Genomic DNA, 24,838 nt, shown 5'->3' on the forward strand with positions numbered 1-24,838 from the left:
GAAACTATCATTTTTTTCAGATAATCAATGGAAAGCCAAAACAAAAACAAGAAAGAAAACACATAACACCAAAAACACTAATCAGGCTCCAATTCCGTCATCAGCATGCTAGCTTCCACACCCTGTTTCGAAGTCTAGTCACCTGTCCCAAAGCATATTCGGCAAAGAAGTCAGCAACGCTATTCTGCATCTTCACAAATACTGCCACTCTCGCTGTATTAATCCTCTAATCTCTTGAATAAGCGCCCAGTCTTCATGCAGATCATGAGCATTCATCCTAATCAGCTCAGCTCAATAGCTTCTGCAGAATCACGAAATAGCTTAACGGACCAGAGCTCCTTCTCCCAGGCACGGCGTAACCCCATAACTCAGCTGTCACATGATCTCTATCTTGTAACCCCAACGCAAAAGCTTCTGCTAATTGCCCAGAAGGTAGATAAATTACCCCTCCACAACCTCTGGCTCGGGACACGGGCGCCGAAAAGGCCTCATCCACTAGTATTCGGCCACATGCTTCAGGCCGTGCATTCATCCTCCTTGAGTTCCTCTCTTCCACTGCAAGCTGCCCACCTTGAATCTTTGCTCGTGATATACAACTCAGGATGCCGTTAGCTTCAGCTAAACATGAGGTAAGCTATTCAGTTTATTGTAAGAAGACTCGCTCATTCCTGCGTTTCCAAAGTAACCGACACATCATTCCAAACTCTTTGCTCCAACGCCCTGTACCTGAATCTTTCTTAATGCGAAGGCTAGCGTCAATCCGTCTCTTATCGTCAAGGGTCCAGAAGGTAGTCAAAATTGCGGTTGCATGCAAAGCATCCCAAACCTCCTTTGCCCACACACAAAATCTCTAAGCACATGAACAACATCCTCCCTCTCGCTGTGACAAATATCTCAGAGACCAGTTGCATGAAGACCTCACCTTATCTTCGCTCCATTGGTCATGATTCTGCCCTGTCAAATCAACGACGACTGCATCCGACAGCGCTGTGGAATCTTCATTTTCAATATCAAAGACCAGAGGGCATCCTATTGGCAATCATTTGGACGCAACGACTGATATGCAGGCTTCAACGTAAAGTCTCCATGCTTCTCCAGCCGCCATCTGTCTCTTTCTTGTCCTTGTCTATTCACAATTTCTATCCCTTGCCGAATATGATTCCAAGTGGCTTTAATCCCTCTCTAGGTTCTAGGGCCCATGCACTTCCCAATTCTCATCAATCTTTGGAATTAAATCTTCACCACAATTATACTTTCCTCTAAGCACCTTAACCCATAGGGCATCCCGATTTCTTACAAAGCTCCAACCAATCTTCATGAGATAAGCTTGGTTTAGAGATCTTGCATGCCTCAAACCTAGGCCTTCTACCCACTTCTCTTCACAAACCATGTCCCAAGCAAAAAGATGGCGCTTACTGTGAGCTTGCGTGGACCCCATGAGAATTGCCCGGAGCTCTTGTCAATATCCTCACAACAATTAACAGGTAACAATGTATTCTTTCAATCACATTTATAAAACATTTTAAAAAATTTATTTAGTTTCATTTATAAATTATGATACAGATTTTTAAGTAATATTTAAAAAAATTTTAAAATTACTGAGAGAAAAAAAATAATATAATATTATTTTTTGAAATTGTTATAAAGGGTATATTTAAAATTTTACACTTTTTTATTTTTTTTATTTTTTTGTATTAGTATTAATAAAATTAGTAAAAATGACTTATGAAGACCGGAGGAGTAGTTTGCATGGCGTGCGCAGGAACAGAACTTAAAGCAGAGTTTACCGGTGTATGTTTCCCTGCCAAAGCCAAATTATTTACTTTTCCATTCACTCAGTCTAGACCGGATCTTATCCACAAGAAATTGGTAAGTTTCTTTTGAAACCCGCTCATGATGAAACTATTGAGCGATCTCATACTGGTGCGGCCTAATTTAAATTTTTTACTGTTAAATTAAATTTAAAATGCAATTAAATCTATAGTGAAAGCTTCTCTCCATTTCCTTCTCTCTTTATTTGCTCTTTACTTCTCATCTCAACTATTGAATTTATTTTTAAATAGTTAAAATTTAATATTTTATAAAGTTATTATTAAAATGTAAAATTTTATAAAAAAATAAATATAATAATAATTTTGTAAAATATTAAATCTCAACTATTGAAAAATAAATCCAATAATTGAGATAAAAAGTGAAGAGGAAATGAAAAGAAGAAAAAATAGAGAGAAGCGAAGTCCTTCAAATAAAAATTTCAAATCACAAGATTCTTTAGTTAAAATATTTATATTTATATTATTAATTAAACTCATTAATATATTATTCAATATATATTTAAATAATATAAATATTCCATATTTAAAATTTATAACAAACTAAACTTATGTTGTGAACATAAAAAAACTTTATATATATATTTAGATAATGTATTTCTTATAATTAAATTGAAATTAAAATTAAAATTATTATTATTGTTAAAAAGCGTAGGCAAAAATATTACTCCCTCCATCTTAAATTATAGAACAATTTTTAAGAAATTTCTTTATCCTAAAATATAAAATATTTTAAGTAAATTGATATATCATTAAATGTTTCAATTTTAATATTATCTTTTCTTTTTTATAATTAATTTTTATTATCTCTCTATTTAATATATTAAATTATAAGTATTTTGAAAATTTTATATTTTTACTCTAAAAAGATAAAGTTGTTAAATATATTTAATGAAGTTTATTAGTATGTAAAATTTCATTTAAAAATATTCTATAATTTAAAATGAAGGAAGTATTAAAATCATTTTGATTACTCCTCAAATTTGACAAAATTTAATACGTATTTTTCTAATCTAAAATTTTAATATCATTGAAACCTCTTTTATAAAGGAGAAGAATGACTTAATATTAAACAAAATATGGGACGAGAATGACTTAATACGGGATTCTTCGTTTTATTTCATCTCAAGGTTGCAACGACGGCGATTGGCGAGGTTGGGTCGTTTGGATCCGATCAGTGACATGAGTGGCCTCCCTATCCAGTTTTCTTCCGGACTCCTCTCCTCGTTCTTCCTTCATCGCTCTCCGTCTCTTCATTTTAAAATGGCGGTTGCACCCTATACCTCTGCTTCCGCGCAACGGATTTCTGCTCCTCCTAGGTTATCTCCCCATCCTTTTATCTGCGGTGGTTTGTGCTAATTATATTTGGCATTCAATTGATATTGTTGGGTTCTTTTTTTTTTTTTTTTAAATAGCAGTTGCGGGACCAGGCTATATTCGGGATTGAAACTCCAATCCGCAAGTATGCTCACTTCTTTTGCGTTATACTTGTTTTTGATCCCTGCGTGATTGCTACCATATTTTGCCTCGTTTATTGATTTAATCAATAATAATTTTAATGCAATTATAGGCCCTTTTGGAGCGGGGAAACCCAACTTGACCGCTGAGTTTTATGGAAAAGTTCACAAGAGTCTCCAGTGGCGGTAATCCTCTGGTCTGAGCACCTCACTTCCCCTTCTTTTCTATTTGATTTTTAGAGGGCGACGGTGGTATAATGCTCTGCTGGATTTTAGCTAGGCTTTGATTTTAAAAGGGGGGAAAACTGGTGTTTGCTCGCCTCCGTTCAATACCATTAACCAGCAAGAAATAGATTAGATTGTTCGTGCCTTAGGAGTGAATTCTTCCATCTGATAGACTAACCTTTAAATAGGAGGAACAGATATTTTTGGCTCTCTTTCCTTTCTTTTGCCTCGTAATCCTTGTCGGAAGAAACCGTGTCCTCCTCCTTGTATGCTACTATGCTAGCTTTAGTGTGGATGGCTGGTTGCTCTTCGTTCATTTGAGCTACTGTATTCCTGGTTTATTTTATTTCTCTGTATCCCTTGTTTTCATAAAATACTAAATCTGATCCTATTTATAAATCACTTGCAACATGTTTTACTGGAATTAAAAAAATAACCTTAAACTTCATTAATTTTGTCTAAAATTTAACAAATTTTCACCTTTACCCTTAATAAATATTCTTAAATCTTATTACTGATATTTTTATTTAAAGTATTTAATAAGGATGAAAATGTAAAGACAAGCATTGGAAATTGACAAATGCCCTATAAATAAGACTAAACTTTTTCTTCTCTTTCTGCCCTATAAATAAGACCAAAGGAGTGAAGTAAATGTGAAAACACACTGCTTTTGATTCTTCTGGTTTTCCTCGCACAAGAGTTCTTGTCATTTATTGCATGAGTATATGGATTAATGCAAGCAGCATAAATTTTCACGTTTTCAGGTCTAAAAACCACAGAGCAACAAGGGCGCAAATTCAGATGATGCCCATAGGGACCCCTAGAGTTCCCTACAGAACGCCTGGTGAGGGAACCTGGCAGTGGGTTGATCTGTGGAATGCCCTTGTAAGTTATTAATGCGGGCATCTAGATTCCTCTATATTTCCCTAATCCTTTTGGAGTGAGTGTGTGCATTTGATATTTTGCTTTGTTTTTGAAAGAAAACCACTGAATTCTTGGATGCAGTATCGTGAACGTGTTATCTTCATTGGAGAAGAAATAGATGAAGAATTTAGCAACCAAATACTGGCAACTATGCTATATCTTGACAGTGTAGATAATTCCAAGAAGCTCTATATGTACATTAATGGTCCTGGTGGGGATGTGAGTCTTCAATGAATCAACATTTTTGATGCTTTTTCCCTCCATTTTATTTTGTTACGAGAGCTAAAATTTGCAACTTATTGCAGCTTACACCAAGCATGGCTATATATGACACCATGCAGAGCTTGCAAAGTCCGGTTGCCACCCATTGTGTTGGCTATGCCTATAATCTAGCAGCATTTCTTCTTGCCGCTGGGGAAAAGGTACAAATTTGAGATAGTGTTTGACCCTTAAGTGTGACTTTCTAAAGACCTGTCTATCATGGAGGGGTTTATGGATGGAGATTCCAAAGCCCCACTTAAACAATTAATATGGCTTGACCTTTATGGTTGGACTACTCTACAGAAGAGTTTTTATCTGTTCCATAAATTTTTACCTGTACCAATCCTTTGACAGAGACGTTAAATCAGGTATTTAACCAAAACAGAAGAATTGCCTTTCTCTGCTCCCATGGCTATGCATGGCTATGTGCGAGGACTACACCCATTTGAAAAGTTCTATTTGCTGTGCAGTATGACATTGAATAGGGATTTTGGAGATAGTTTTTTTCCCCTTGTGCAATGCCCCTTGACCACATGTCGACATTGTTTGCAATCACTCATCGTCCCATTGCTACAAATAGAAAAAGAAGAGTAACATGTGGAGTTACTTTCCAGTTATTAATAATAGCATAACTTTGAGTCCCGAGCTTCCCTTTTTTCTCTGGCTCCAATCCTGTTTGTGTTCTCACATTCATATTTCATATTCTTTTCAATGCAGTGTGTAAACTATGCTCATTTGTTGAGGCTTTTGACCTCTAGGTTTTGGAAGACAACTGAAATTCTACTAATCCTTTTTTAATGTTATACTCCTTTAAGGGGAACCGCTTTGCAATGCCTCTTTCAAGAATTGCTCTTCAGTCTCCGGCAGGATCTGCCCGGGGTCAGGTGAGACTGCCTTAACTCTGAGACTACAGCTGTCATCATTCATCAGCTTTTAAATCAATGAATGGGATCTTTTTTCTTTTTAAAATTTTGAAGCTGATTGACATTCGAAAATTTGGCTAGGCTGATGACATCCGTAATGAAGCAAATGAGCTTCTTAGAATCAGAGATTATCTTTTCAATGAGTTGGCAAGTAAAACAGGTCAGCCTGTTGAGAAGGTGAGTTTGCTCGATGATGAAAAATATGGAGATAAATAGGTTTGCTAGCTTGCATCATGATCATACTCGGTGTTTTTTTCTGCCATATTCATGACCATTTTCGCCCTACCACTTACGCACTGAACTAGAATAATGAGTTCTATGGAAAAGCTTGAGCTTTTCTGTGGGGAGAGTTAATTAATCTTTAACACACTGCGTAAACTTATCATGCTTTGCCAATCTATATTAGGTTTCTATGACTTGTTATTTTTATGGTTTATAGCCTTCTTATGAGCGTGTCAATCTTAGTCTTTCGGGTGTTCATCTGATGGTTCCTATATTTGAGATTTGAGAACGTTGGTTTTCTATGACTCGTTACTTTTATGGTTTATATCCTTTTTATGAGCGTGTCAATCTTAGTCTTTCGGGTGTTCATCTGATGGTTCCTATATTTGGGGACGTTGGTTTTATTGGCTTGAAATCTAACGTTATTGCATATACTCAGATAAGCAAAGACCTGGGCCGGATGAAACGCTTCAATGCACAGGAGGCTCTCGAATATGGGCTTATTGATCGTATTGTCAGGCCACCTCGCATCAAGGCTGATGCGCCCCGCAAGGATGCAGGATCTGGCCTCGGATAGGAATTTGTGGCTTCCTTATTACATTAATGAGAATATTGCTGAAACACGATGTCTGGATATTTTTTCCTTTCGTCATTTCTGGGATTTGTATAATCTCTTGCATCAGTTAGGAATTGCTGCTAGGAGCTAGCAGATTCTTAATCAATGACGTTGAATTTTTTTTAAAAAAATTATTTTGGCCAAACGATGACATGTGAATGAAGGAACATGAAGTCATCGGGGAATCAGGTTTCACGCTCCATTTCCGCTGTAAATCATTTAAATTAACTCCCCGTTTTGACTCCCAATGGATTTTCGGATTGAGGGCCGCTTTCGTCATATCTCCTCTCATTGGGGAGTGAAAATGTCTTTGATATCGTGGAAGTTGAGCAGCACATTCGGAAAGGCAAGTTGTTTTAATTTTGACTTTTTCGTATTTGGTCCTTCAGTCTAATTATGATTTTTATGAACTTTTATAATAAATAGGGTTAATGGTAAAAAAATGTGTTTGAAGTCTACATAAAAAGTCACAACTAATTTTAAATTAAATTAAGGGTTAATTTTATTTCAACTTTAAAATTTTATTTCTCCATATCATGGGATTAATTACTTGTTGAGGGGCCTTCTTCATTTTTATTTTTTTTTAACACCTCACCTCTCCCCCTCTCATCCGCCTCTCTCCTCTCACCTCTATTCCCTTCACTAACACCATTCTCAACAATATCAACTATTTCTTTCATCATGCTCATGCTCTTACCATCATCCTGGGCTAAACTAAACCAATTTGCATCTGCCTATACCCATCGCATCCCTCAAGCTCTCTCGCCATTCTTCTCCAGAGTCCATCTACCATCGAAAGTAGCAGCATCTTCTCACGTGCACATGATGAAGCAGCTTGCCCCTGCGATGCAGCTAAACCTGAGATGCATGAGGTGTCCCTCTTGACTCATGGGTTTCTAGGCATGAGAGAGAGAGAGAGAGAGACATTGAAACGGCAAGGTAGGTCAAGGAGGCGATTTGGTGAAGCTTGATTCTGCAGAAGCATAGTATAGCGTCACAGCTGGCGTTGAGCGAAGGAATCTAAATGTTGTGACGTAGAAGCGCATCATGAGTGAATTCACACACTTCTACGAGTCATCCAACATCATCAAAAGATCACCACCAGTCACAGTAGTTGAAGATGAAACCTCCAAAGTCAATCAAGCACAAGCTGCAAAGAGCCAGGCCGCCGGCACCAGACAATACCTGCTACGATCAAGATCCTTGCCGTAAGCGTAGTTGATGTTGCCGAATAACTCTTTAGAGAGCTTGAGGCAACAATTTTGACTTAGTGTTTGAACCGACGCTGCCTGGATAGTGCAAGGGACATGTCCTCGCAATAGACTGGTTGCGAGAGGAGATCGGTAGGGAAAAGGTTAATATAGAGAGAGGAAGCAAATGAGGAATGTGAGAATGAATGTAAATGGTTGCACCCGCCATAGCACCCTTCTTTGAACATTCTCTTCACTGTGTAGTCACGTCTCTCGTCTCCTCTCATCAGATGATGGAAGTGGTGGCTAAGTCAAAGATGAAGAGAGAAAGTAGGGAGGGGAGAGAGAGATGGGGAGAGAGTGGAGTGGGAAACGGGGAGAGAGGTGAGATAAAGAAAATACATATAATGAAAAATTTATGTGGGTCTCGCTAATGAATAATTAATACAAAGGGTACAGAAGAATTGTGATCTTTTGTATGCATTTCAAGAATATTTTTGGCCCATATGATCTCCTGTTGGAAACTTAATATAATTTTTTCTAATGTTAAGGGAACTAAAATAGTTTTAGAATTAAAAATTATTGGGTTTTATGGAATGCTACTGATGATGTGTAAGTGGACTGAAGAGAGTTTGTTAAAGCAACCTGGGATGCTTCAGGTTGGAAGCCGTTTTGAGAGATAATTGTTTTTTGCCTGAGTGGGCTTGATGCTTGACACGTAACAGCTCCCAAAAACTTTCTTGAACAGTGGAATCTACAAAATGTTTTTTCTTCGGCCAATTTTCAATCTACAAATACAAAAAAATAATATCAATAAAAAAAACGAGGAATCACGCTCAGAGAGGGCGAGACGAAACAGATGAGCTGCATGACTCTCTAGTCTCAAAGCATCTTATCTTATTACATGTATATCGCATCGGAGATTCAACTGCGGGACCAGGATGCTTTTATGTTAGACAAGACCAGGTCACTTGAATTTTGATAAATAGCGAATTTAGATTAATTTTTCAAATTTAGAGAGAGAAATAAAAATAATTTCTTTTTTTATTTCTCTGACTTCCGTACTTTAGTTAATTTCATCGAAATCATCACTCCCGATTATAGTCTGGTACGCTGCCTTTCCTCCGAGGGATAATCCATTGGGATCACATAGCTGCACATCTCCTGATATTTTGTGTCTCATTCAATCCTGAATACTGGATTTACTCTGCAATTCGATTAGCAATAGTGTCGTGCAAATTAAAGCAAAGTTCGAGTGTGCAGTGTGGGTAGGTAGACGCTTCCAAGCCCACGTGCTGATCTAAACCATTCTTTCTAAGTGTTAAATCGATGCACAGTGCCATCTACGTATGTAGAGCTATCAATTAGGGCCAGCCCGGTCCTAAAGGGCCGGCCTTTGAAAGGCCAGGGCCTAAACGGGCTGGCCCTAATAAGCCCGATTACATACCAGGATTTCATTTTTTAAGGCCCGGCCCTAACCCTCAGGGTTAAAGGGCCGGCCCTCAGGAGCTCGGCTTTATTTTTTTAAAATTATTTTTTCAATTAAAAATTATAAAATATATATTTATAATAATAAAAAAGTAATTATTCATAAAATTAAGTTTAAAAAAATAAATTTAAATCAATTTACACCACAACAATAAAGAAAACTAAAATATTTAAGTCTAATATCAATATCAAATAGCAATATCAAAGTGAATACCAATAAAAATTAAACTTAGCTAATATTATTAGCTAAATCTTAATAAATGAATGAGGGATGAATGAATGCATTTAATATGTTCATTTCTTTAAATTATGTATTTAATCTTTTATTTTTTTATATTATAATTTTTTTAAAAAAATTATAAACGGACTTAAAAGGGCCGGCCCTTTTATTTTCGGGCTTAAAAGGACCCTTTTAGACCCGATTTACTTTTTTAACGGTAAAATAGAAGCCCGACCCTCAATTTTTTTGGGCCTAGAAGAGAAATTGACGGCTCTATACGCATGCACTTATTAAATGTTAAATATCTTCGATCTTCAAAACAAGGGTAAGTTTCAAGCCTTGAAACTGCGAAGCATTTAATGGTTCTGCGTTCTCAGAAACTTCCTGGCGAGATAATTAAGGTGGCATCTTGAAATGCCAAATCAAAAGGCATCCGACGATTGAGATCAGTGAAACTCAGATTGATGCAAAAAGCACCAAGAAACGCATCCAGATCAAGGAATAGCTTGGATTTCACAATCTACCACTCTGAAGAAACGCGAATAACAAATACATCAAAACATGACACCACAATGGCAGCAGAGGCAGATTTAATCACCTAACTAGGTTGTACAAAGAAACAAAGCCATAAATGTCGGAAAACAAGAAGGCGGTCCTAAGATACTGTCAATAAGCTTACAGTCACAAGAAACAATAGAAAACAAACTCATCAATTAGGAGGTCCGTTACAACGTCGTCAGCAACGAATATAGATGGCAGATAGGATGAAATTACCCTCCAGATAGTGACACATTAATATCTGTTGGCTTACTATTATTGTTACCATTACCATTATTGTTGGCATTGGTGTTGGCGGTGGTGTTATTCCTGTTATCTGCCGGGATTGCAGACCAATTGTCGCCACGGAAGCAAGACGAGGAAGTGAGGAGAGGGACTGGATCGGTAACGCTAGACAAGGGAATGACAGCAGTCGGTATGGCTGTGGATATCACCTCAATTTTCTGTTTCTTTGGCTTTTGCTCATGCTGGTTTCCAGCCAAAAAACTTCCTACCACTACCTGATGCATGTCAATCAGGTGGAAAGAAGATTATAAGCATCGCTAAATTTGTGATGACATACTTGTATATTAGTTAGTACATGTTACTACACATTGAATAATAATTCAATGAAACAGTCACAAAAACTTCGTACCTGTACAGGACTTGCTGCTACTAATAGACCTGCCACTCCGCCACCTACAACACGACCATCTGGACTCGCCAAAGAAACACTCATGCCGCCAGATCGGCTCCGTGTTCCCCCACTTTCACTTGGCATGAATGACCCAGACAATGACAGAATTTCAAAACGTCCCTGTACAAACAAAGACAGCACTGGTTTTAGAAGGTTAATTAAAGATAATATAATAATGATGCATTTATAACACAGATGAACAGAATAAAGGTTACAGCAGGTTGAGGGAAAAATGTGGATGAAGCAGAATATCAAATTTAGGAAAAGCTATGAATCCAAAGATGCCGATATGAGAAATAGTAGATTTTTTTTTTTTTTTGGCCGCGGTTGGGGGGGGGGGGGCCGAGGGGGAACTGAGTAGATGTACCATTAAAGGAAAACCAAAAATTTTAGAGAAGAAGTGGCAGTAGCAACCTTAGATCATGAAAGCCTATCCGTGAAAGCACCAAAAGTAATCTCCGCAGAAGGACTCATAATAACATTTATCATAACTCTTCACAGTTTCACTAACATAAGGAATATATAAATTATAATGACTCGAAGCAACATGCCTTATCCAGTCATAAAGAAAAAGGGTCACGATGTCTTCCTAACAGTCAAAAAATTACGCAACTTAAAAAAAAAAAAAAGAAAGTCACCAATCATTAATTCCATAGTTCTTCATCGAGTTAGAGAAGCTGATACTGTTAGAACACTTGGAAAGAGAAATGCCACACCTCATAAGTCAATGTGCCCCCAGAAGAATCAGGTTGACGAAGTGTGACGCTCGATATGACGCCATTTGCAGAAAGAATACATATAGCTCGAGGTCCTTGCTGAGAAAATGATATTATCTTCATAGTAACATCCTAAGATAACCAAAAGAAGATTCTTTGTCATTATAAACATTTTTTCAGTTATAAAAGAAGGCAAGAGAACATATTATCCCAAAAAAATTACGAAGATAAGGAAGCTAATTAATCTAACATAACCAAAAGAAGATTCTTTGTCATTACAAACATTTTTTAAGTTATAAAAGAAGGCAATAGAACATATTATCCCAAAGAAATTACGAAGATAAGGAAGCTAATTAATCTATCTATTTTTGAAGCATTTTGTAATTAATCTCTTGTCCGTCATGGTATGTATCGCATCATATGTTGAAATACATGCATGTGAGATAGGACTGGTCACCTCCAGAAAAGGTGAAGCTGTAAAAGCGGCGACTGAGGAAAACGGATAGATACAGCCAAGCTTACATGGCTATTATTAGTCAAATTTGTTCCTGTAATTATGGAATTTTTTTTATTTAATACTTGCCTAGAATGTTTTGGAAATTACCTAATCAAGAATCTATAAAATGACATAATCCAGACGAAAATGAAAAATATAAATAATTGATGTTTCTGCAATTTACCTCCCCAGAATTAACAGTAATTATATGGGGTGTAAAATTAGCACCTACAGAGCATGCAACCCATTGACCTGCCAAAAAAAAAAAAACGGAAATAATTATAAAAAATTAACCACGATATAAGACATGATAATATTCCCTATGAAAATGGACATGATAATAAGTCTCAGCTTCTAGAATAAGAAATCCCTCATTTTTGTCATATAGAGAATGTGAACATTTAGTCTTGAGAAACCATCTATTAAAGTTGAAACAACACTCGTAGTTTTGTCTTATACAGGTGCATGTCCAATAATACACTCTTAATGATATGAAATTACCTTGAAAGCTAGACTAGAGTATATTTTTCATTTTAATCCATTATCCCTTCCCAAAATTTTATAAATAGCTGTTGTTTTGGTATAAGACAGAGTACAGGGCAGCGAGTTAAGAAAGTAGACCTCTAATAACAGGTAGAAATTGTCACAATAAATCTCCTAAAAAAGTGCGCTGTAAGACTTCCTAAACGTTCTTTTTCAATATTTAATTTGAAGCTATTTTTTAAAAAAAGAAAAAGCTTTAAAACCCTCCTTCAGATTGTGTATCATTCTTGGGTTCAGCCAGTCAATGTCATGACTTCCCTTTTCCAAGAGTAATACAGATGGCAAGTTGTTAACGCAAAAATTACAACTCTGTTAAGCACAAAACCATACTTCCTGTTCCAGGACTTGAACCCAAAATGTACACAGACGCTTATCAGAAACATAATTTATACCGAAAAAGGAGCACAACAGAGCAGACTTTTTTCCAGAAAAAATATATTTAGCAAAAAAGGAACAAGAGATAAGAGAAATTGATGTTATCAAAATCATTTTGCATCTAGTTATCTTCATACGTAATGTGTGTATGTACATATATATATATATCTTGTATACGACAGCTGCATATCAATTTCAGAACTGAAGTTTCAGTTTTCAGGTCTTCTGGATTAGAGATTAGATTTTTCCCATGGAACATTTTTACGGTTTTTATTTCAGATAAGTAGTTCGAATTATAAATCTCAGGAATGAAAAGCAGTGAATTATACACTTGCAAGGAACAGTGAGCATTCTAACACATATATATATATATGAATGGCGTCCTGTATCAGGCGTCCTGTATCAGAAAGAACCACCCGAAAACGTAACCGTACCAGGTAACAAACTAACTACTACTAGTACTAGGTTGGAGTGATGTGAGAGAGACCAAAAAGAGCAGCTGATGTCAGCTTGGACTTTGGACCTCTTGACACAAAAAAACACATACCCCAGAAGTGATCGATAATATTACCGTCCTCTATAAATCTAAAACAGCCAATTCCAAGAAAAGAATAACAAAACACCATCCAGAAGCAAATAAAAAGTGGGCAGAAAAAAACAAAAAGCTTTTATCTTGGGGGTGTCAATTGAAGAAGAAGGCATGTTTAGTTCAAATCTGTCCAACAACAGTTGAAGATATGTACCACCAATACCATTTCCTTTCCAACAAAAGTTTTCAAGTGCCAAATCACAGCCGTAACAAGAAGATTCTCCCAAATACCATACCCACCCACACCACAAAGCTAACTCACTTTTCAGGACTACCACACATACCAAAGACCTCAATAACAGCATATAACCACAGGTCCCACAGTTCAAGGCTTGATTATTCCACCTTCACACTCTATCTCTGTCCTACTCAAAATTCATCTATTTCTCCATCACAATTCAGCCAACAAAAATAAATAAATACTTGTACTCAGCTGGTATAATTATAGTAAGCTACACTACGCTCAAATATGAACAAAAGCAAGGGATGAAAAAAAGAAAAAAAAGGTCATGTTTTCGTTTACCTAAATTCTCGACCTCGAATTTGGCTTTGCTGACAGAACTAGCTGGACGAACTTTCCCGCGCTTATCTGCGGAGAAATCGATGACTTGGGATGGAGGGGCCGAAGAAGATATTGGTTTGGGAGATAGCGCCATGGTCACCGACCCGTCTGGCCCGTACTTTCTCGGTCGACCTCTTTTCTTCTTCCCCGGCATCATCATGGCTGTTGGCGCCCCTCCAGCCGCTGCAGACTGCGGAGGAGGAGCAGTGCCTTGAGCTGCCGGTGTCGGAGCCGGCGCTGGCGTTGTCGATCCACCAGTGGTTGCTGGGTTCTCGGTCCGGGGAGCCACATGGTACTCCGACGGATCGTCTGATCCTACCACCGTGACTGCACTGCTAATTCCATCCCTTGCTTCCATATTTAAAAGCTTAACAACTCATGCATAAACTACACATCAACACTCCATTTCTCCTCCAAAACTTCACTAACTCGAAACTGGCACTAATTTCTGCAGATTTTTTTCCTTGGAAAAATGATACAACAACGCAAAAATCAAGATATGTCGGAAAATAAAAACCTCAGAAGCTGGGAATGAAACCAGAAGAAGAAAGTCTTAAACTTTGAACCATTTGCATATATTTTTTTTTACATAAAAAAAAAAGCTGAACTCGATGAAACAGAGAATGGATGAATATGATCTGGAAAATTTCTGGGGAAAATAATATTCAAGTCTTGAGAAAATATTTTTTAAAAAATGGGAAGAACGGCAGAAAATTGTGGTGGTGTTGGTATGATATTTGAATTTTGAGATTAGGATGGAAAATGGTCTGATAAAATGAATCCTTGTTTTTGGCGAGTAATTGGGTTCCTAACTTTCATAAGACTGTCCAAATTGAGATTTAAAAAATTAAAACGGAAAAGGAGACACACAGAATACGCGGGATTATTAAATATATTTTAGTAATGATATTTAATGAAAATAATAATAATATAGTTTTGGTTGGAATCCGGTGGAAAAATAATGATAAACAATAATAAAGTTGTTGTGGGGAGCTTCCTTTCTCTTCTACCTTTTAAATATTGCCAAATTAAAAAAAGAGAATAAAATTATAACCACACACATGTTACCATTAGGTTTAGGTGAATGATAAAGTAAATTAGTTTGCCAAGACATAAAGGAACTGTCTGGGAAAGGAAAAGCCCCAAGGCATGGCAAGAATCAAGTGGTGCAATCATATTTTAATTTTAATATTAGTAATAATATAATAATAAATATCTAAAACAAAGAAAAGAATAAAAGAAGCAAAACTGGAAAATGAATACGAAAATTGAAAAGGAACAGCGACCCGCACTTTAGCTTTTTGCACGCTTAAACAAACCAAACCATTTCTTTTGATTTATGAATGAATGGGGAAAAAATTATATAAAGCAAGGAATTTATAAATTCTCCCCCCAACTTTCAAAGCAAGCTTAATCTGCCTTGACCTTATGTCATTATTACTTAAACCAATCCATTAATCTCATCCTCCACCATTCATATATCTTCCTTCTCTCAAAAGGCTCCTCCTTCTCATTTTCTTTTATCTGTTATCTCTTTTTTCCCCTTTCCAATTCTGTTTTTTTTTTCCTTTGAATCATAATAAATGATATTGATAACTATTTTACAATTCTTTTTTAAAAAAAGTAAAGTAAAATTTTAACATTTTAAAAAATTGTACAAATTTTCAATTATATCCTCACCAAATGCATTTTACAAGTTTCGTTTAATAATGATAGTTGAAATTATAATATATTTTAAAAAAATAATAAATAAAGTAGGATATAATTGAAATGATAATTATAAAATATATCCTACCCAATTATCTATATTTTACACCCGGCAAAACTTTTAAAAAAAAATTATATATTGTGGTATAGAATGAGTATGGACCAAATGAGGCATATGTTTTTATCTTATTTTTGGGACATTTTTATAATTTTCATGTTTATTTTTATCTTTTTGCCCACTTTACGTGTTGGAAATATTATTAAATGTTGAAGTATTTATTTTTTAAAGTGTATGTATATATATATATTTGATAAATGGAGAATTAAAAATTTGTTGAATTTTTAAACAAATTTAATGTTTTCTTGATTCTAATGAACCATGTTGAAGTCACTTATAAATAACATCAGGAAGAATATTTTTCATTTTAAAAAAAATTAAGAATCCAATGTTTTTTGTAATATGAAAAAAACGGAGAAATAATTATAAATATATATACATATATATATATATATATATATATATATATGGTTAAACATGGAAGAAAGGAGAGGGCATGAATAAATGCAGATCATGTGGTTATATGAGCAGAGGTTGTTCGTGGACGCACATGTTAAAGTACCATACTCAGTGCGCCCTCCTCATTGCTTGTGTCCTTATCCTTCTTCCTCCAAACAAATCTGAAACGTATTTCCTTTTTTATTAAGACGTGGGATCAGTGTTTGAATCTTAAAGCCAAGAGAAAAGCCAACATTTGGATTTTGACGCCTCTTCTTCGTATCAACATTAATTTGCCAACACAAACATAAACATATGCCCTCTGGCCTCTGTTGTTTCATCACTCTCTTACTTAACCCACCATGCCATCTCTTTTTAATTATCCTCAAAAACAAAACCACCCCTGTTTATATGGTTCTTGTCTCCTTTTCACTTCTTCAATACATGAGTCAACTCACCATGGTGGGTGGTATATTATATATATCCTTCGCAGTTCTAGACAGGATCTAGAATTCAGCGTTACGAGACTGATAATTGTATATCTAAAACGACAGACGATGGCAAGGGAAATAAGTCCGAGTCTCAAGTTACCTGAGGACCCCCCCCCCCAAAAAAAAGGTAGGTTGAAGAAAATAGGATGAGATTTAGATGAGAAGAGACTGAGTATTTTATTTTATTTTATTAATTTTGGTGGGGTTGAGCGGAAAAATACAAGAACTGGCATTGAATATTGATGGCGAACGAGCATTGCGGAAGGATACGTAGTTTTTAAATGTATTGATTTTGTTTGTTTTGATGTTTTCATTGGGTATATTATGATGCATATGCCTTCAAGTTTCAACTTGTTGGGTGGGGGTATTTTTTGGGGTTTATTTTTAAATTTGGAATGATTAACAGGCCTGACTTATTAAAAAGCGAAAGGTGGGGGATTAAATAATTGGGGAAGGGTTTCAATTTACAGACAAGGAAACACATGAGTTTTTGATTGTTTATTGATAATAAGTGGAGGTCTTTGTCAGTCTGAATATGACTGTGGAATCTCTAGGAGTCGGCTTTTATTTTATTTTTTTAATTTAAATCCATATTGTGAATTAATTATATTTGATTTTTATTTTTTGTTGGTGAATTTAATAAAATAGACTTGTGGGGATGAAATGGCTTTCCAGAGATCAAAAGGTTGAGCAGTCAGCAACAGGGCTCACAGGAACAGGAAGCTAGTCTTTAATGTGAGGTTTGACTCTGTTAAGTGTCAATCTCATCAGCTTCCCATTTTCAGCCAACAATTTGGAGCCTCCACGTCAGTCAAGTAGAGTGGCTCTTTTTTAATATTTTGTGCAAATATTTTTTTTTTTTCATTCAAGGTGATCATAATCTAAGTATTACTATCAGTTACTCACTGCAAATACTTCTCTTAACTAAAATAATTTAAATATTGATTTATTATACTGTAAAAAATTAATTCATTTTACTAGAACTAACTTGTTGATAAAGAGAGTGACTCGTTCTATTTAATTGCAAGGTTCTTAGATTCCACTCCAACCATATGCGTCCATGCTTCTTGTGAATTCTTATCATTTTCAGTGCCGCCTTTCACTTGTGTGTCGTTTTAATTCTAATCTTATGGGGTCTTATTGGATTTGTATATGTAATTGGAAATAAAGCGTATTATCGATTGTTTATATGACTTGTAATATATTAATGTCATTTTAGTGATGCACAAAGAGGTGGCACCTGAACTCAAATCAATACTCTCATGGAAAATTCGGTCTAAATGTGAAAATTTGTTAATGTTTTTGAGCAATCTAATTTCTAATGGGAAGTCAAGATAATAAAACAGGAAGGAATTCAGTATCCATTTTTTTTTTTTCATGTTTGATTCGGTGTAAGAAGGAAGGAAGGAAGATCCCATTTACGTAGCAGTAACGGATTTGATGCTTTTCTTTTCGTTATCTAAATTATTTTAAGATTTAAAGATATATAAAATTAGAAATAGGAATAGCTTGCAGCAGATGGCAATTCATTGTATGGCGTGTTGCTTAAAATTATGAAATAGCATCTAGTGTTCGGGCCGTTTAGATTTTAGTTCCATATATATATTATGATTGATTTTTTAATAATTAATTACATTATGATATAATTTATTTAGATATTATTTTTTTAAAATTAATTTTAACAGAATTAAAGGTGTTTGAATGATTTAGTCAGAATTAATTTTAATTATATAAATTACCATAAATGATATTGTTTTTTAAAATTAAATTTTAGTGTGCAAATTTGTCATACTTTATTTAAGAAATAAAATATATTATTTAACTTATATATCTGATTAATTATAAAAATTTAAATAAAACAGGCAGATAATCGATTAAGAGAAGGTGGCAACAACAGCTTATTGCAAAACGTCATTTAACCTAGATAATTGATTACCTGAAAAATTGTGCCGTTTGGGTAATTTTCACCCAAACGATGGTTTGCTACTAAAAAATCAATCATTCGAGCAAACCAAATAGGCACTCCACCTTTAAAACGATGTCATTTTTTACGTTAATTAAAGTATGATTTAATGACGTGTTTAGTTTTACAGTGAAAATTATGATAGTGGTGAGAATGAGTGTGTTTCCCCAAAATATGGTCTTGAAAGTTTCGAATGTAAAATTCAATCACACTTCTTCCAGTTTAATTTATAATTACTTTCAACTATGTCATTTAAATTAAGGAGACTTAGTTAAATTATTTATGTTATCCAAAAAAGAAATAATTTTTTTTAATTTATCTCTATCAAATGCATCATTTTTAATAAAGCAAAGGTGGAATGATGACTTTTTATATTATCACTGCTATGTGGAATCAACTTTGAGTGTTTAATAATCCAACATGATTTAAAATTTTAAATTCTCGTCAATGAACTTTTGATTCAATGCTTCCGAGCTTAAACTCAACGTTGAACCACCATGTTTCCAGTTATACATCTGTGTTATTGTAGTTTTCAGAACCCCCTTTTGTTTGGGTCAGATGAATGATTCTTAGTTTCAAATTTGCAATTCCACGAGTGCTTGCGACTTGCCCTACCCATGCAAGAACAACAGAAAACGATTACTGATATGACAGTCAAGTTCACCGTTATGAAACAAGAAACAGCTTTTATTTATTCGGAAGACAAACTCTAAACCGATGGCATGCAAGAAACACCAGAGCAAGAAAAAACTGAGATGGATGTAGGGCCCAATAAAGATGAAAAGGGATGTTCATTCACAATTGACTCTGGGCTGATCCTTTTTCTCCCAACTCAATCCATTATCCACTCTTGTTCAAGGCCACTTCATGCTTTCTCGACGAGACCCCACAGCCCAAAGACCCAGAAAATCTGAGGAAGTGCATGTAGAGAGAGTGGCAATTTCGGTGGCTGAATAGAAACAAAAAACCAAGAGAAAAGTTAACGAAATGAACTCGTTTTAATCATAGATTTTAATAAAGGGTTATGATTAGGGAAATGGAGGAGAAAAGCTATTGAAAAAATGAAGAGGTTCACTATCTGTTAATTAGTCCCATTACTGAGGGTGCCAGCGCCCAAGCATGGCATTATCACTAATAAACCTGAATATTCTGCTCGGACAAGGAGAAAAAAAAAAAAAAAAAGCTAAGCTCCAAGCTTGAAATAGAGAATAAATTTTATTATGGTCTCATCATAATAAAAAACAGGTGGTTAGATTATTAACTTTGTTTGAAAAAATAATAAACTTTTAATTTTATCTATATCTAAATAAAAATTAATTCAAATTTATATTACGTATTCTCTTATAGTTAATGAATTTAAATATAGATGATGTTAAAAAAATGAAATAATATCTTGCCAAATGCCTTATATTAAAGGCCATCAATCTCTTCTAAAAATTATCTTAGAGTTAAGGTATATTTTTGCTTTTAAACTATTTTTTAAGAAGCATTTAATGTTTAATGTTTCCTCATAAAGTAATTAAAGTATAGCATATTTGCTCCTAATATTAAATATATCTGTTAAAAATATTGATTGAGACTTAAGTTTGATAAAAAATGTCATCTATTATACCAATTGTATTCAAGTAAAGATACAATTTTGCTTCTAAATTATTTTTTAAAAAACATCTAATGTCTTAAATCATTTGCGATGTAACAATTTTGTCTTTAAAATAATTTAAAAATAGCAAAAAATGCATTTTTAATTTAGATTCACTTGATGTAATAGGTGATATTTTTTGGTCAACCTTCTCTGTTAGCATTTTTAACTGTTATGTTGAGGTGATTAACATTCAATGACAAATCTAGAAACAATTTTGTGAGGCCAAAATGCAAAATTACATAATAGTGAGGGCCAAAGTTAATTTTAGCATTTTTTCACAAATGAAAACCGAATAATTTTTGCAAAAATTTCGTGACATGGGCTCCTAAACGTGTCCCTATTAACATCAGGGATAAATTTACTTCATTTCAATTACTTAGGGACAAAATTATTATAACAAATATTTTAAAATATTGAGTATTAAATATATACCTTCACCCATTATCTTATAATAATGGTACATGAGGGAGTTTATAAAAATGTGTTGGCACTGGTCATCTTTCTTTTTTACTTTTTTGGGTAGCAAATCATCCTGCGTCCAAAATCCAACTGCTTTAACTAATTTGAATTTAGTTAAGTTGAGATTCTTTTGAGTGGAAGCTCTGCTATCAAATGTTAATGTATTCTACGAACTTGATCTCAAGTCGATATAACACTCTTATTACGGCCCTAGTCATTCCAAGCAACATTGGAACATGAAACATCTCTTTCTCACTTACAAAATATCGTCGGACAATTTACAAGGCTCAAAGTGGGGGTAGACTAGAGGGAGGTGCTTGGAGATCTACCTGGAAACATCTTGACTGGGGAAACATGCATGGTAAGGGAGGCATCGTAAAATTAAAATGGAAGAGTGGCCGAAAAGGCGTGCCGAGTTTCGGACTGTCGTTCAGGCGCAAGTGGGCCTCCATTAATGTCGTTTCTTTTGGTCAAACCTCAGAACTTGCGCCTCTACTTTTTTGAAAATACCAAAACGGCAGAGGCCTGCTTATTCTGGGAAGTCGTGATCACCGTCAGATTATGAGAAAACGACATCCATTTCCTCGACCTGTTGCATCGCCTTCTTTCCTTCATCAGTATTCCTTTCTTGGCTCCATATCCTTGCTGCCATTCCATATTTTATGCAACCACATTAACTTGTCTTTTCTCTAATTCAAAACAATGCTTTGTCTCTATTTCTTAGTAAATTGTAGGAACTCAAACGGTTATAAATTAGACAGGTCCAAGTTTATGAGAAGAATCATTAGGGTTAATTAATGAAGTGGCGTCACATCCTCTGTCACCATAAAACATTTATTGAATATACATGTTTTACTATAAAACAATCCTCGGCCTCTTCACGACTCTGTTTTATGTTCATCATAACTGATCTTATACAGGGAAAGAGATTTCCAACTGCCCTTAAATAAAAAGGAGTTTGTAGGAAGGATATTATAAGTAGAAAGTCGTGACACTGCTTTGAGCCTTGGAGACACAGATGAGTACACAGGGAAAGGACAGCCACTTGGGCATATTAATGTAGTTAACAATAATGATTGAGACATCACAATAAATTGCTGGGAAATGGAATTCTGTCAACTTCAAGCGCCATAACTGAGGGATGAAACATCGTTAAGACCGATCGAAATGAAAACCAACAAACCATTTCCCAAAAACCGTCGAAACAGAGCCTCATGGGGGATGCCCCGTTTTGTCTCATTCTCCAACTGTAAGTTTGAGTGCCATGCGAGGATAAGAATCATTGGCAAGGAGTCCCAACATGTTAGCTTCTTGATACGTCCTTTTTATACATTCGTTGTACATGAAAAGCGATCTTTTGGCATTTGTTGTGTCATTTCTTGAAGCAAGATGCCGCCGTCCGCTTCTTCGTCTTCCTTTTTTTATCAATTCGATCAAGACAGATCAACAAATCAAAGCTTAACACCAATAGATGAAAAGCCATGATCTCCTGTTTAAACTAATAATTAATTATTTCCTACAATTTCGTCCCTCTTAATCATATAGAATGAAAACCCCTTTTGTCCGCACATCTTAATTTTTAACGTTTGGAGCAGTATAATGTCAGAAGAATCAACGTCTCACCCACCTCTTAAATAAAAACTCATGGTGAAGTGAAACGTGGCATCTGATTCAAATTTCTCCGACCTTGAGATCGGTCAGCTGCATAAGACTATCCAAGTTTAAGGAGGGCTCGTTCCAAAAGATGGTCGCATCTATGTATATACTAGTATATCATTAACTTTTATTTTTTAAAAAATAAAGCGTATTATTAACGTTATTAGTAATTGGAACTAACCAAACATGAGGCCCTCTGTTTCCTTTGCCCCAACTTGAAAGTGACCTTCCAAGACATAAGAAGGCGTAGAAGAAAGAAAAGCCTTGAATGCTCTGTTACTATTAATTATTAGCCTTCAAAGTTCAAACACTAAAAAGGCCCGGGGCTGAACTTTGATGCCTGTCCCTTATTTTCTTTTATTTATATTTCATTATGTTCACCGCCAAGTCGCCAACCCACGGTATGGCATGTTCCGCATCTTCTTTTTGTTTTCCCCCTTTAATTTATTTGTTTTGCCGGTCAAACTCTCTTGATGTGATTAGTTGTTCGAATCATCACCAAATCCACATCTAGGAGACCACGCGGCAGCTGCGTGCTCCAGTTTTAATTTGAACCAAACATGTCCGTAACCAGTTGTGGAAAAAAAATCATATTCCGAGATATTCCAACACTAGATGGATCAAATAAGCTAAAATAACAGCCAAGAAACAGAATCATAGAGGACTCTGGTTTGTCTCCATTCTTTTTCTTCTTTGGAGAAATAGTAATAATGATAAATTAAAAAGATTCATAAATATATGTATCTCATTGGCACACATCCTCTCTCTGTTTAACTAATAAGTCAGAGTTAAGTCAAATAGCTGCATTCCAAGTTGTAAGGTGTGCCAAGAGTTGCAAACATACGAAAATCAAAAACAGCGAATGGCAAGCTGTTGGTTAGTATAACATTAGGTGAGGGACGGAGGTGCTGGAATCTCCCTTGGACAGAAAATGATGCTAAAATACTCGTCGTTTTGTCACTTCCTTTTGCCTGCTTATGCGTCTTCCGCAACTTTCGTTCCAACAACATACACCATTCATCTAATTTATTTTTTCTTTTTTGATAGGACCATTCATCTAATTTCTAAGTATGTGTTTGATTTTCAGTTTGTCAAAAGTTTATTTGGTGAAAATTTATTTGATAAAAATCAATTTAGTGAAAATTAACTGTTTTAACGAAATTTGTATTTGAATACATTTTTTCAAAAATCAGTTTAGTACACTGAAAGTTATTTGATTTATGATAGTAAAGTGCACTTTTAAATGTATAATTATTAAAAAAGACATTAATTTATGATGATTTGTAATTTTTATTATGCAAATATAATATATTTAAAATATTTAAAAATGTGATAAAGATTTTAAATAACATAAATTTTGATCTATAATGTGAAAAATTTAATCTCTATTTATTTTTATTTTTTAATTTGTAATTTTAAAAAATGTGATAAAGATTTATAATTTTTATTATGCATTAATGTTAAAATTAAGATGATTAATTATTTAATTTAAAATGTTAAAAACATGATGCCTAATTATTATTATTGAAATAATAATTATATTTTTAATGAATTAATTATTTTTTAAATTAAAAAATAAGAGATTAAATTTGGGGTAGTATGATTAAATAACATTCTACTTTTTAAATTCACTTTTCATAAGTTTTAAATAATTATGTTTTAGAAATTTATTTTCACCTATTGCTTGAATATATTTTCAAGATGTGCTTTTTTATAAAATATTTTAATAAAATAACTTTCAGCTTTTTAAGAGTAAAATTTTATTTTCTAAATATAAAAAGTAAGAAAATCAAACGAAGCTTAAATTACTGACTTTGACCACTTTTGCCTCATTATCGTTTCACTGGTTTAACGATGATATACATATAATGAATCTGTAATTCCGTATCGCTTTCACTAGTTCCAAGTGATATCATGTAATTTTATTTCTGGTCCCAAAAGAAAAAAAAAAAACAAACGAGGGGTTTCTCCCTACTAATTCTTCATTGCAAATTTAAACTGTTGAAATTAAATTTTTATTTTTCAAAATTATTAAATCAAAGTTAATAGTTCAGATTTGCAATGATTTCTCGCTTGTTCTTTTTTGCAGGAGAGAAAAATCAACTCCTTGAAAGAAAGACCATTTATCTATTACATCGGAGTGATACATTTGCTTTGGCTTTTTCATTGTTTTCAATTTCAATTCATGGTCAATGTAGTCCACGTTCGTATTAGCAGCTTGGATTTTAAGTAATTGGAAAGTTCCTTACTTTCTTAAGCAGGCAAAATATCCTATAGGGAGTCCTGATTCCTGAGGAAGAAAAATTCTCCCCTGGACGTAACTAGGAACAAAGAACGGGCTCATGTGCACTCTTTCACTTTTTTTTTTTTTTTTAAATAAATCTCTTATAATAAATTTTCAATCCTTGCCCAACGTATTGATTCTGAACCACTGAAGGTAGTTTACTTAACGCCCTAGATACCAATTACTTCCCTACTGGGGTAAGCATAAAGAGGAACATAGCCGTGACAGATCGTGTTGAATTTGTTCTTCCCACCCTTTGAAGTTTAAAAC

General features: G+C 34.6%; 2 protein-coding genes across 3 annotated transcripts; one reads left to right on the forward strand and one right to left on the reverse strand.

The window, feature by feature from the left end:
- The first annotated feature begins 2,920 nt into the window (after nucleotides 1–2,920).
- LOC129322664 (ATP-dependent Clp protease proteolytic subunit-related protein 2, chloroplastic) lies at nucleotides 2,921–6,659 on the forward strand. 2 transcript variants are annotated; one of them, XM_054968986.1, is made up of 9 exons: nucleotides 2,921–3,148; nucleotides 3,245–3,291; nucleotides 3,400–3,472; nucleotides 4,276–4,396; nucleotides 4,517–4,654; nucleotides 4,741–4,857; nucleotides 5,512–5,580; nucleotides 5,701–5,796; nucleotides 6,281–6,659. In XM_054968986.1, the coding sequence occupies exons 1-9, from the start codon at nucleotides 3,012–3,014 to the stop codon at nucleotides 6,416–6,418; spliced, it is 936 nt and encodes a 311-aa protein (XP_054824961.1). In that variant the 5' UTR covers nucleotides 2,921–3,011; the 3' UTR covers nucleotides 6,419–6,659. The 2 variants fall into 2 exon arrangements, with proteins under 2 accessions (XP_054824961.1, XP_054824962.1); XM_054968987.1 differs by having other exon boundaries at nucleotides 3,248–3,291.
- Nucleotides 6,660–9,849: 3,190 nt separating this feature from the next.
- On the reverse strand, nucleotides 9,850–14,672 carry LOC129321525 (AT-hook motif nuclear-localized protein 1). The gene is made up of 5 exons (XM_054967314.1): nucleotides 13,832–14,672; nucleotides 11,986–12,053; nucleotides 11,306–11,437; nucleotides 10,548–10,709; nucleotides 9,850–10,413 (listed from the first exon to the last, which is right to left on the reverse strand). Exons 1-5 carry the CDS (start codon nucleotides 14,226–14,228, stop codon nucleotides 10,126–10,128), a joined length of 1,047 nt encoding a protein of 348 aa, XP_054823289.1. The 5' UTR covers nucleotides 14,229–14,672; the 3' UTR covers nucleotides 9,850–10,125.
- Between the last annotated feature and the right edge of the window lie 10,166 nt (nucleotides 14,673–24,838).

This window comes from Prosopis cineraria, unplaced genomic scaffold (assembly GCF_029017545.1).
Source record: "Prosopis cineraria cultivar Desert tree isolate PC_DT_omini unplaced genomic scaffold, ASM2901754v1 PC10, whole genome shotgun sequence".
Taxonomy (NCBI): Eukaryota; Viridiplantae; Streptophyta; class Magnoliopsida; order Fabales; family Fabaceae; genus Prosopis; species Prosopis cineraria.